This window comes from Solanum verrucosum, unplaced genomic scaffold, assembly GCF_900185275.1.
Source record: "Solanum verrucosum unplaced genomic scaffold, falcon-dt-bn FXZP01000049.1, whole genome shotgun sequence".
Lineage (NCBI taxonomy): Eukaryota > Viridiplantae > Streptophyta > Magnoliopsida > Solanales > Solanaceae > Solanum > Solanum verrucosum.
The window spans coordinates 3602552-3614694 of NW_026020221.1; the positions used below are offsets into that span (position 1 = coordinate 3602552).

General features: G+C 30.3%; 1 protein-coding gene across 1 annotated transcript; it reads left to right on the top strand.

Annotated features, from left to right (window-relative positions):
• The first annotated feature begins 8101 nt into the window (after positions 1-8101).
• LOC125831577 (U-box domain-containing protein 38-like) lies at positions 8102-9841 on the top strand. Its single transcript, XM_049510740.1, has one exon. The coding sequence runs from the start codon at positions 8213-8215 to the stop codon at positions 9821-9823; it is 1611 nt and encodes a 536-aa protein (XP_049366697.1). The 5' UTR covers positions 8102-8212; the 3' UTR covers positions 9824-9841.
• The last annotated feature ends 2302 nt before the right edge of the window (positions 9842-12143 follow it).

The following is a 12143-nucleotide window of genomic DNA, read 5'->3' on the forward strand; positions in this document are numbered from 1 at the left end:
ATTAGTGATCAAAGAAAAATTAATTGTTTGATTCTCAAAATTCAAACACGGTGGTCGGTGCGAGTAACATATTTAGGAACTGCTTATTCCTTGTTGTTTTTGAAAGAAAAAAAAAAGTTCAAAGCAATGTTTGATATACATTAGATTGATTTGTTTTTGAATTTTTTTAAAATATTAGATCAGTTTTTCAAGAGATCTTTTCCATTCACAATTTTTTATTTTTTAAAAAAGTTAAATGGATGTCCAAACATAATTCAACTAATTTTCAGCCATATACTTTTTGCAATTTAATTTCAAATATCACATTTTTATGTCCAAAATTACAAATATAATTTCAGAAGTCTTAGTTTCTGTTTGATCATAGATTTTAAAGTTGGAATTTGAAATTTGAGTCTTTAAGGTTGTGATTTTTGAAACTTAAAGTTGTTTGAACATGTATTTTATTTGAATTTTTTCTTTTTTAAAAACTAAGTGAAAGTGAAATCTCTCTAAAAAATTGGTCTAGACACATTTTTGGAACTTGAAAAAAAAATTTGAAGACAGGTTCTCAAAATCTATGATCAAACAGATGTTTTGAAGATATATTTTTAAAATTTGATCCAAAATCTATGATCAAATGCTAACTTATATATAGTCTCAATAAAACTATGACATCTTTAAAGTTACTCGTCTAAAAAAACTCCTTAGTACCCTCTTGTGGGAAGAAAGAAAAGGAGAAAAGATAAGAATAAGAATAGAAAGTTATAGTAGTATAGTACTGAATATTCAGATAAAAGAAACAAATATTCTCTACCAATCTCTGTCCATGAAAAGGAAAACTCATTTTTTTTGAAGGGATGAGAGAATATAGACAGTGAAATTAACAGTTAACATAAAGCCATGCTAGCGCCACATATAAAGTACAAAACAGTATGTATTCATAAACCTTTTCATGTTTTACCATATGAAAGCATGTGGTAATATATTTAATTTTAATTACTAGTATCATAGTTTCTCAAATCTCAAACAGATCGAAACGAATAAAAGAAGGGACTTTAATTTTTACATGTTAAAAGTTACACTGAAACCCTAATTAGTAGCATGGCAACTAGATCCGTGGGTTGCTCAGATGGTAAGCATAACTAATTTTTCAAAGTCAGAGAAAGAGGATTTTTATTAATTACTAGGTTTAATGAAACAACAAGATACTCATCATGAATTATGTTTTTGCTCTCAATCTAGCAAATCCAAAAATAAGAATAACAAAAGAAATTTTTGGAAAGAAAATAAAAAGGAATACTAATAAATTGCTTAAAATTAAAGAGTTGAAGGAACACACATATGTTATCAATCGGACCATGATGCTTGATTCCCCATAAATACAAAGAGCTATTTTTGGAGAAGATTTAATTAGAGTACTTAATTAGGGTTTTCCAACTAGGAAAGTAGTAGTACTCTTGTTCATTGTCAACTTCAACTACATCTTCATCTTCATCTTTGTCTTCGTCTTTGTCTTGTAATATTGTTGATGAAATGAAATGATCATGGTGATGAGGTTGGTGAATGATAAAGAAAGAGTAGCAATGATGGTGGGGAAGAGTCAGAAGAGAGAGCAAGCTGGAATAATAAGACATTATGATTGCTCTTTATGTTGTTGCCTGCCTTTCTAAGCATGATGAAGAGAATTCCAATGTATTATTAATAATATATACTCCCTTCTCTTTCAAACCTAGCTACTACCTCCCTCCGCTTCAATTTATATGACATATATAACTTAGTTTTTAATATTTGGGGTAGTGAAAATATATACCTAGCAGTGGTGAGGTCTGTGTATACTTTATCCTCCCCTAAACTCCATTTTATGGGATTTCTCTTGTATGATGTTGTTGTGGTTTTAAATAAGTCATAGTATTTGTGTGGCCATTAAAAAAAACTCATTAAGAATAAAATGAAAAATTAAATTATTTTCATAGTAGATATTTTTTTTTTTATTTATAACAAGAAAGTAATATTATTCTTTTTCATATATAAACTCTCACCATGCATTGATCATTGTTAATTAGAAATTTCAAACTCAAATTTTAGAAATTAAATATGGTGTGAGTAGATTTATAGTTGATGCAAATTAATCCAACTTTAGCAAAAACATAAAAACAAAACCCAAGTGGTGGAGGCCCCTCTTTCTCAAAAATAGAAAATAATCAGAGTGCACATGCATGGTACTAGCCAACTCTTTATGTATTTTGACCCTAGCCAGACACTATACCATCAACAGATGTAACATCTCTATGTAATTATTCCTTAGAAGTTGCAGCACAAGGACACATTTATTCACAGGGGAATCAAACAAATGCTCATATATATATACCGGGTAAATGGTACAGTTGAATTTGTAATGAGATCAAAAACACGTGTTTTGATTTAACGTCGTTAAATTCATTTATTAGCAGTTAAATATGATTATGAATATATGTAAAATAAAATGAGACGAAAATATTTAAGTAAGTGAAGAGAATCATATGTATTTTGGCCTTCAATGATGAATATTATTATGTTCGAGTGATCTTAGCTTCAGACTCGGAATTATTATAATAACCAAATGCTATATAAAGTAAAGATTTAGAAATTTTTTAAATGTGAATAACTTGGAGCAAAAGAATTTAAGTATATAGCTATTTATGTATTGTTTGTATTAGATGTCTCATAATTGTGTAAAAACTATTTATAGCCTATAGGTTACGAAGGTAAAACATTAATCGATAAAAATACTCCACTTAAGTCTTTAAAAAATATTGTCGTTCATGTAGAAATGTCGTTAATAATGCAAACTAATATTTTTTATTGTGGGTAGGATATTATACGATCATAACTATTCATAAGTGCACAAGCTACATTTAGCCCAATACACTCTACTTATTTGACTGTTGCACAAGCCAGGTAGCACAAGGTACAACACACACGGACTATGGTAGTTTTTTTTTTGTCAACCCTTTGAATTTGTGTTTTCCCAGGTAAATTAAATACTAATAGTCTTATTTTATTTTTATTTTTAGAAAGAAAAAACATAATTGGATGTTGAATATGAGTAGATATGTATATAGCTGGATATATATCAAAAGGCTATTTCAATTTTTGAAAAGATAATAGTAATTATTTTATTATTTATGTATAATATATGATAGGCAACACAGAAAAAGGCTGTTTCTGGACTGTATATGAATATGCTCTAATACTAACTTTATTGGGTTTTGATAAAGATTTTAGCATTTCGAATAATAAAGAATAAGAAAGGAATCATTGAACTTCGTAATAACAGAAATAAGAGAATCAATGGATTTATTTATCAATTTAATTGCATCTGCCTGTGACTTGTGACAGATTAAGCATTTCCACAAGTAGAACGTACACTTTTTTCATTTTTACCCAAGAAATTATTCAAAGAGTACTAGGGAAAATAGTCACACTCTTATTATACTTGCCAATTTAATGGTATCAAAGCGTTCGCTCAATCTTCATATATGAAAATTCTAAACAAGATTTCGGAATTTGAAATGAATCTAAGTGAAGGTTTTTTTCTCAGGGCGCACGAAATAGTTCATTAAAGATAACATGAGAGGATAAAAGACAAAAAATTCACTACAAAAAGCGGGGGATGAGCGATAATTAATGACTAGGGAAGAGCGTGAATACAATGAGAGTGGCTCTAGTAATGTACAAGATGACGGAGGTGAGATTGAGATAATTTAGACTTGTAAAGAGCAAATGCACAGAAGTCGTCCTAGTAAAGAGGTGCAAGAGGCTCGATATCGTGATTATTTTTAGGACAAGTAGAGGTAGGCCGAAGAAGTAATGCAGATCAAGAAATGATTAGACATAATTTGGCACACCCACAAGACATGACCATATATATAAGATGATATAGAGGTCAAGGATTAAGGTAGAAGATTAGTAGGTAATTCTGCGTTGTCGAATTTCCCTTCTCGATAAGACGATAGAATAAGACTTGTGGCTGGTGAAAAAAAATAAACTTGTGTTTTGACCGTGATAAAGTTAGCTCTACTTTAGCCAGCCATCTTTTATTCCACTTTCTTGTACCTTTACAGTGAATTGTTTTTGTGGCAAACATGTTCGAACCACGGGAGATGAAGCATATTTTTCTTTTGCAGATTCCAATCTTGTTTTTTATACAAATATACTTATCCCTGCCAACACAAGTTCTTTCTATATTATACATATTATAACTGTTAAATGATCATATATTATAATCATATATACCCCTAACATTTCTATATTATATATATTAATGTTATAACTCTTCGACTATTTCTTACTATTTTTACTTCATTTTAAGTCATATCACCTGAAAAAGTAAAAAGTATCGTTATAGAGACTACCAAAAAATTTTGTTAGCCTCACTTTCCTCACCATTCTCTCTCAGACCCTATACATTACTTCATCCATGAAATCAATTCATAGATGATCCATTGACAAGTGTAGTTCGATATGTAACTACATTATTGTACTTGAATTCGATAACACAGGGTAAAATTAGGGGTCGTTTGATACAAACATTGATAACACAATAATTAGTAATGCAGGGATTAGTAGTGTAGGGATTATTTTTTGTCAAGTGTTTGGTCATTGCTTCCCACTTAATCTTGTTTTGATTTAAAACTCTACAAAAAAAACTCTTTCCTATTATACCCTTGTGTTATTATGGGATTGTTTATTTCATGTAATTGAGTCAAGGTAGATAACCACCGGACAATATTATTTTTTTGTAGGATTTTCTAATTCATTTAACTAGTTAAGTTAAATATAAACACACACACACACATATATATATAATTTTGAGGTATTATGTACCACTAAGGAGATCCTTGATGACATGGTGTATTTCTAATTTTTTTGTTGGTCAAATATATCTTAAACTTAACATAGATTTACGACTACTTATATTGTTCAATAGCTAAAGCTTATTTAAAAAAATAGTTTAAGTGGTTAATCGACGAGCTACATTGAATAAACTATATATATAGATATATATATATATATATATTAGTGAAATCATTAAAATACTCTAAACAAATTTAGAGAATTAAAAAGAACATTTATAAAATAAAGTAAAGTAACCAAACAATATATTAGATAGACTAAATTTTAATCTATAGACTATTCTAAATAATACCGCCTACCAACGAGTCCTCAAAGGTTAATATGAATGGCATATTCCTAATTAAAGTCAAAATGATGTTGAATGGAAAATGGGCTAATAAACTGGTCTCTTACATAGCACTGAGTGCACTGATGTATATTATACTTGCTCAATCTAAATTACAATTGAGAATTGAATCGTAAATAATTAAATAATGCTAATGGAGAAATCTTAGAATATCATAAGAAGAGAGTAACTAAAATGAGATACTAGAACATATAAGTGAGATGAGAGGATATATAACATACTAAGAATACATATTAAATATCCGAAAAAGAGGATGATGGAAGCAAAAGAAGGAATTTTTGATATTTTTTAAAATAATAAGGAAAATAAAAAAATATATGATAATAAATGATGTGTAGTTAGGTAATTTTTTCTTCTACATTTTCGTTAAGCACCCTTCAAGATGGGCTATATGTGCACTTGCCCAGTAACTTTTAACCAACAAAGCCCACCAATGTTTTCCATGTTTTATTCCAGAAAGTTAGCATGTTAAAAAAGGTCCAAATTGTTTGTACATCTCTTATAAGTTTACTACAAGGACATGTGAGTCTAGACTCCTAAGTTCGACTAAAAAACAAGAAAATGTAAGAAATTAGTCCTATTGTATATTATAATATAATTATAATAATAAGTTATAAGAACAAGAGTACGTATATTATAATCCAAACAAAGAATAGTTATTATCTCAAAATAGTAGTTTAGCTCTCTTCAATCGTGGAGAGTAAGAGCTAACACACTTCATAAAAATTGCATTATTCAATCTGATGGCTGACACAGTATGTACCGTCTCCTTAATAATGTATTAACCCATACTTGGAAATCATTAGCACTCTAAACATATCAATTTAATTGCTTTAAGGAACATTAAACTTTTCTATAAAATAACTCTTGTCTGAATTTTTTCTCAAATCTGCATGCATTTTATCCCCTCAGATTTTATTTATGAAATTACTTTGAATTTATTTGTGTTGTATCCATTGTTTGAATTTTCTTAATTATCACAGTAAAATATTATTCTAAAATGCATATAATATAATATAACATTGAAAATTATTTATTATAATAAAATATAGTTATTATAGTGGATAAGTACCATAGAAAGTTTAAATTTATTTAAGGATATGCGATATGGTTGATCCATTTGGAGGGAAAAAGGAAAAGCATACGTCCTTCAGCTGCGGAACACCAATTATTGGATCACAGGAATTGGCAATGCTAATTGGATAAAACTTGCCAGTTACCACTTAGCCCTTCAACTTTTCTGAATATGCAATCTTAAACCATTGTGTATTCTTTTAAGTTTTTTATGTGTTCTTTAATTGAGTGTAGATAAATAGATATTTAAATTTATATAAAATTAAATAAATAGACACATATGTTTTATATGGTATAATACATATAGTACATCACACCACATATGTCGAGTTGTTTAACTTTATACAAATTTAACCTTTATTAGTGTTCACCAAAATTTGAAGGATAAAAATATCAATTGAGACTACGTTAAATAATATATTCAGGGCATCTTCAACCCTACACTCTATTTTACTCTTCAAATATAGAGTTCTCTGTTTTTTCAGATAACTAACTCCAATCCAATTTTTTATTTTACTCTCTAAAAAGATTTCTCTTCTCTCTCCTCAATATTTCTATTTTTATTTCATTTTCTTATTTCATAATATAAATCCGTTCTTTCTTTTTTCAAAATAATCACCCTATATAATTTTCATGTAATATAAAATTATTATTTTTTAAAAAATCTTTATTTAGTATAAAATTATATTTTATTCTAAATTTTAAAGAACAACTATGAAAAATTAAAAAAAGAAATCAACAAGCACAACTACAATCACAAACACAACAATTCTCTAGACCATACACTATCTTTTTTCCGAATATTGTTAAATCTGAAAACAACCTACCGGATTACTAAATTATTGTTATAATTTTAAAAATCATCATGCTATGTATTGTATTGTTATCTTGTATTTAAATTATTATGTCATGTATTATATTTTTAACTTAAAATTTTCATTTTATCATTTAAATTTTGTGCATTCTTCATAGTGAAAATCAATAATAATATCAAATTATCTCATAAAGTGACGAAAATTGAAAAATATATATTTAAAATATTGTTAATTCAGGATGAAAGTAGTATATACTAAATATTATACATTTTTTAAAATGTTATATTATATTTAAAAAGAATTACAAATAGTAGAAATTTAATTAATAGTCTTATATAAAAAATAATATGTTAGTTACAAATAGTAAAAATAATATTAAAATAATAAAAATGTGAAATAGAGAGGTGAATAGTAGTTCTCCAGATTTGGAAAACTACTATTCACCTCTCTATAAATGGAGAATAGAGAGCTTTTTAGAGAGTGGTTGGAGATCCAATTTTCTATTTTACTTTTCAAATATAGAGAATAAAGAGTAAAATAGAGTAGGGTTGGAGATGGTTGGATGCAACATGTGGTATCTCTTATTTCTTTCATCAATTCAACTTTACACTTGGGAAGATATTTATATCCAATTCAAAATTTAATAATATTAGAAATGTTTTAATTTATATATATTGACATGTAAAATATTTTTGTTTCTTATATTATCATTAATAATTATATAAAATTTAACTTGTGATCTAGAAGCATTAAGAATGAATCAAAGAGTACTAGTGGTGGAAAGCTACCAAAATAAAAAGATGAGCGGTAAAAGGACATGAAATGGCACAAGTGAGCTGTCAATGTAGACCAAATCTTAAGTGGTAACTTAAGTAAATAACCAAAGAAGCAAGCCCTTAAAACTAAAGCATAGAATACCAAACCATTCTTTGAGACTCAGTTTGTTTATCATCTGTCCTACTGAAATCTGACTCTCTCATCACACTGAATCTCTTTCAAAAACATGAATCTCGGACTTTTTCTCTTTTCTTTCATCATCATCATCCTTACCTAAATAAAATCCATTTTACAGCAAAACTTATCTGTGTTTCGCTTCGCCACCATGTATTCCCCTTTCAGAAAAGCTAATGGGGAAACAGGTAGACATGGCAGAAGCAAATCCGTGTGGAATATCTTTGTTTACAGGTCATCATCTTCTAAATTTGATAAAAGGGATCCTCCAAAAGAACTCATCTGTCCCATTTATGGGTGTTTGATGTTTGATCCAGTTGTGGTGTCTACTGGCCAGAGTTTTGAGCGGACTTCTGTTCAAGTTTGTAAGGATTTGGGGTTTAAACCCCAACTTCCAAACGGGTTAAACCCGGATTTCACTAACGTGATACCGAATTTAGCTTTGAGGACGACGATTCTCACCTGGTGTGAAAAGTCAGGGGCGGAGAAGCCGCACCAGCCGGATTATTACGCTGTTGAGTCTGTTGTTCGTGCTTCGATGGCTTCGACTTCTTCTTCTTCGATCTCTAGAGAGGATTCTAGAATACGGAGAGAAGATACTGGAATACGGGTGTCAGAGAGGGATTTGTTCAAGGGGGTAACGGAGAATCCACCTATGCTTCTCTCTCACGCCGCATCGGAAATGAAATCGAGGAATAATCATTTCTACTCTTCTTCGAGCTCTGAAGAATCTGTCATCGCTAACAACTCTCCGCTACTCCCTTTTAAGACTTGTCTCTCCAGCTACTCCTCTTCGTCGTCGCAATCGACTTCGTCGGAGATAATCTCCGGTGAAGTCCCGTCGTCTGCTTCCACGTCATCGGAAGATGATTATTACGTTGTTCAATTTAAGAAATTGGACGTTTATGAACAGGAACAAGCTGTAATTTCACTTAGAAAAAGTACCAGAACCGATGAGGAAGCTAGGGTTTCAGTGTGCACGCCGCGGCTTTTATCGGCTCTCAAGCCGTTACTGGTCTCGAGGTACGCCGGTGTTCAGCCGAACGCCGTCGCCGCATTGGTCAACCTCTCGTTGGCAGAAATCAACAAAGTGAAAATTGTTCGAGCCGGAATTACCTCTCTGCTAATTGATCTTCTCAAAGGCGGCTCGGAGGAGACCAAAGAGCACGCAGCGGGCGCCATATTCAGCTTAGCGCTGGAAGATGACAACAAGACAGCAATTGGAGTATTAGGCGCATTGCAGCCGCTTTTACATGCTCTGAGGTCCGGGACAGAGCGGACTCGTCACGACTCCGCATTAGCCCTTTATCATTTGACCTTAGTGCAGAGTAACCGAGTTAAGCTCATTAAACTCGGAGCTGCAAATACACTCCTGGGATTGCTCAAAGCCAGCGATATAGCGGGTAAAGTAATGCTGGTTGTGTGCAATTTGGCAGCGTGTCAAGAGGGGAAATCAGCATTGCTGGACGCCAATGCAGTGGATGTACTGTTGGGGATACTGAGAAATTGGAATAAATTGGATGAGTCGACTCGGGAGAATTCCGTGGCAGCTCTATACTCACTGAGTCAGGGGAGTTTGAGGTTCAAGAGTATGGCGAAAGAGGCGAAGGCGGGTGAAGTATTGCAAGTGGTGGTGGAGCGAGGAAGCGGACGGGCGAGGGAGAAGGCAAAGAAGATGTTGATCGCTATGCAAAGAAGGGTAAAGGAGGAGTATGACGATGAAGAAGAGGAGGCAAACTGGGAAGGAATACTTGAAGCATGAGTGAGTCAAACTTGGTACTGAGTTCAACTCAACCGAGTTCTGAATTTTGGATTGAGTAGTAAAAAGTGTAATTATCAATTATTTGGGGTTTTGGGACTGTTTATCATGTTCATGGTTATAATTAACTTGTTTGATTTACTGAATTGGGTCCTAACCTTCTTTTCTTTGTTCTAGGTTTGGTTGTTAGTTACTTAAGAATGTAATTTGGACTACAATTGTGATTATTGTGTATATAATTAGGATTTAAGGAGTGAAAATGCAATTTTGGTTTAAAGTTTTGTATTTAGTTGAACAGCAGCAATGAAAGACGACTTGATTAGGACTTTGGTACCAAGTTGCCATGTTAGAAGGAATCAAGAATTGTTTGTGTTTGACAATGTCAGCAAGTTACTAACTAAATAAAGAATGACCAAGTTGACTGTACTTTTCTGCCAAACCAAGCTGTGTGGATTATAATGAAACTTTTTTGGTACTATGTAATTATTATGATTTTTAATTATAGCTTCAACTAGGTTGGACTCTTTATGATTATTTTTTTAGTGGGACATAAGTTTGCCTACCACTTATAATCTAGTGTTTCGTGGACGTAATTCTCCCTATTATTATCCAAATAGAAAAAAGTGTTTGATTTGGATGATAGATCTGTTTTCGGAGTCCTCACCTAAAAGTATATGCTAAATTGCTAGGACCATTAAATTTGTCGTCTTTGTCGCTTCTTTGGACTTAACTATCAAGATTATGTTTGGAAAATTGCCATAAGATGTAGGGTCTGTTTGGAAAGTCACTTGTTAATTGGAATAGGTGTAATTACTAGTGTAGTAATTATCTGCCTAGTAATTATATTGACCTGTTTGGATGTCATAGTATAACTATGCATGTTCTGTTTGGGTGCACAATTGCAATTATAAAATTATAATAAATTTTAAAAATAAAAATTAATTATTTAAAATTTATACTAGACAAATAAGAAACTTTATAAATGACATTAAATTAAATATTTAAGATATATATTCTTTTTTGAAAATATATTAATTAATAAACTATTTTCTGTAACTAATATTATGAAAAAATAATTGATTTATATTTTTTCAAATTAATATATTTCAATTGAATTGATCGTAACAACTAAAAGTATGAGTTTCTACGAATATCGTGAAATGCATGTTTGATAAAAAATAATATATAAATAAAATGTCATAAATTATTAAATGTTTGACAAAAATATAATCTATCAAGTCTAATTAAAGAATGACGTGCAATGTAAATTCAATATTACTAAAACAAATGAAACTGAAAATATAACATAAGTTATAAATTCAAAACAAAAAATTTAACATAATACTCTTATAGCAAATTTCAACATGACAATAAATGTGATTTATTTTTATTTTTTCTTAATAAAGAAAACGTAAGTCTATAACTTACTTAACAATAAATTCTATTTTAATTTAAAAATTAGAATACTAATAAAATTATGCTAATGAGAAAATAAGCATGTCATAAAGAAATAGATAATACGAGAAAATTACATAGAATCACGTAAAGTAAGATTGAGAATAAGAAGATAATAATATAAAAGAAAATAAAAACTTTACAAATTTTTAGAATAATAAAAATAAAAAAAAAACTTAAAATAATAGAAGTAAAAAAAATAGAAAAAAAAATATTAAAAGTAATCAGGTGGTAATTACACTATGTAATTACCAACAATTCACAACCTCTGCCTGTGAATTGTAGAGTGTAATTACTTCATGTCAATTACACCAATTATCTGCTGACTAAGTAATTACTTGTCCTTTCAAACAGAACAAGACAATATAATTACATCAATTACACCAAATCTAATTATCAGGGTATCTTTTCAAACAGGCCATAGTGTTTCTTTATTTGCTTAAGCAAGATTGTGCTAAATTGATGAACAATTTGTTACATTGTAGCTGAAAAAGATAGTGGCCACCCTTTAAATGAATTTTACCAAGTCAGTATTGTACCGGGTGAAAATTAGCTTTCTCACGTGACTAACATTCATTAGTTTTGTCACTTTAAATCTTGAATAGAGCTTTCTTATTGGTTGATGTTTCCTTGTAAGGACATTCTAATTTTAAACATCAAAAGAATACCATATTTACATTCTTGACCTCCAAAATTCCATTGAAGTCTTTATCCTATAGCTTTTATTATTGAAAATCATTATTGGATCTAAGACTCAATGTTCATAATGTTATCGAGGCCAAAAGCTTAACATGAGTCTCTCTCTTATTTGCTGTATTCGTTATTTCCTCTTATTTAATATCACAATATTCAACGGCTAATAATTGAA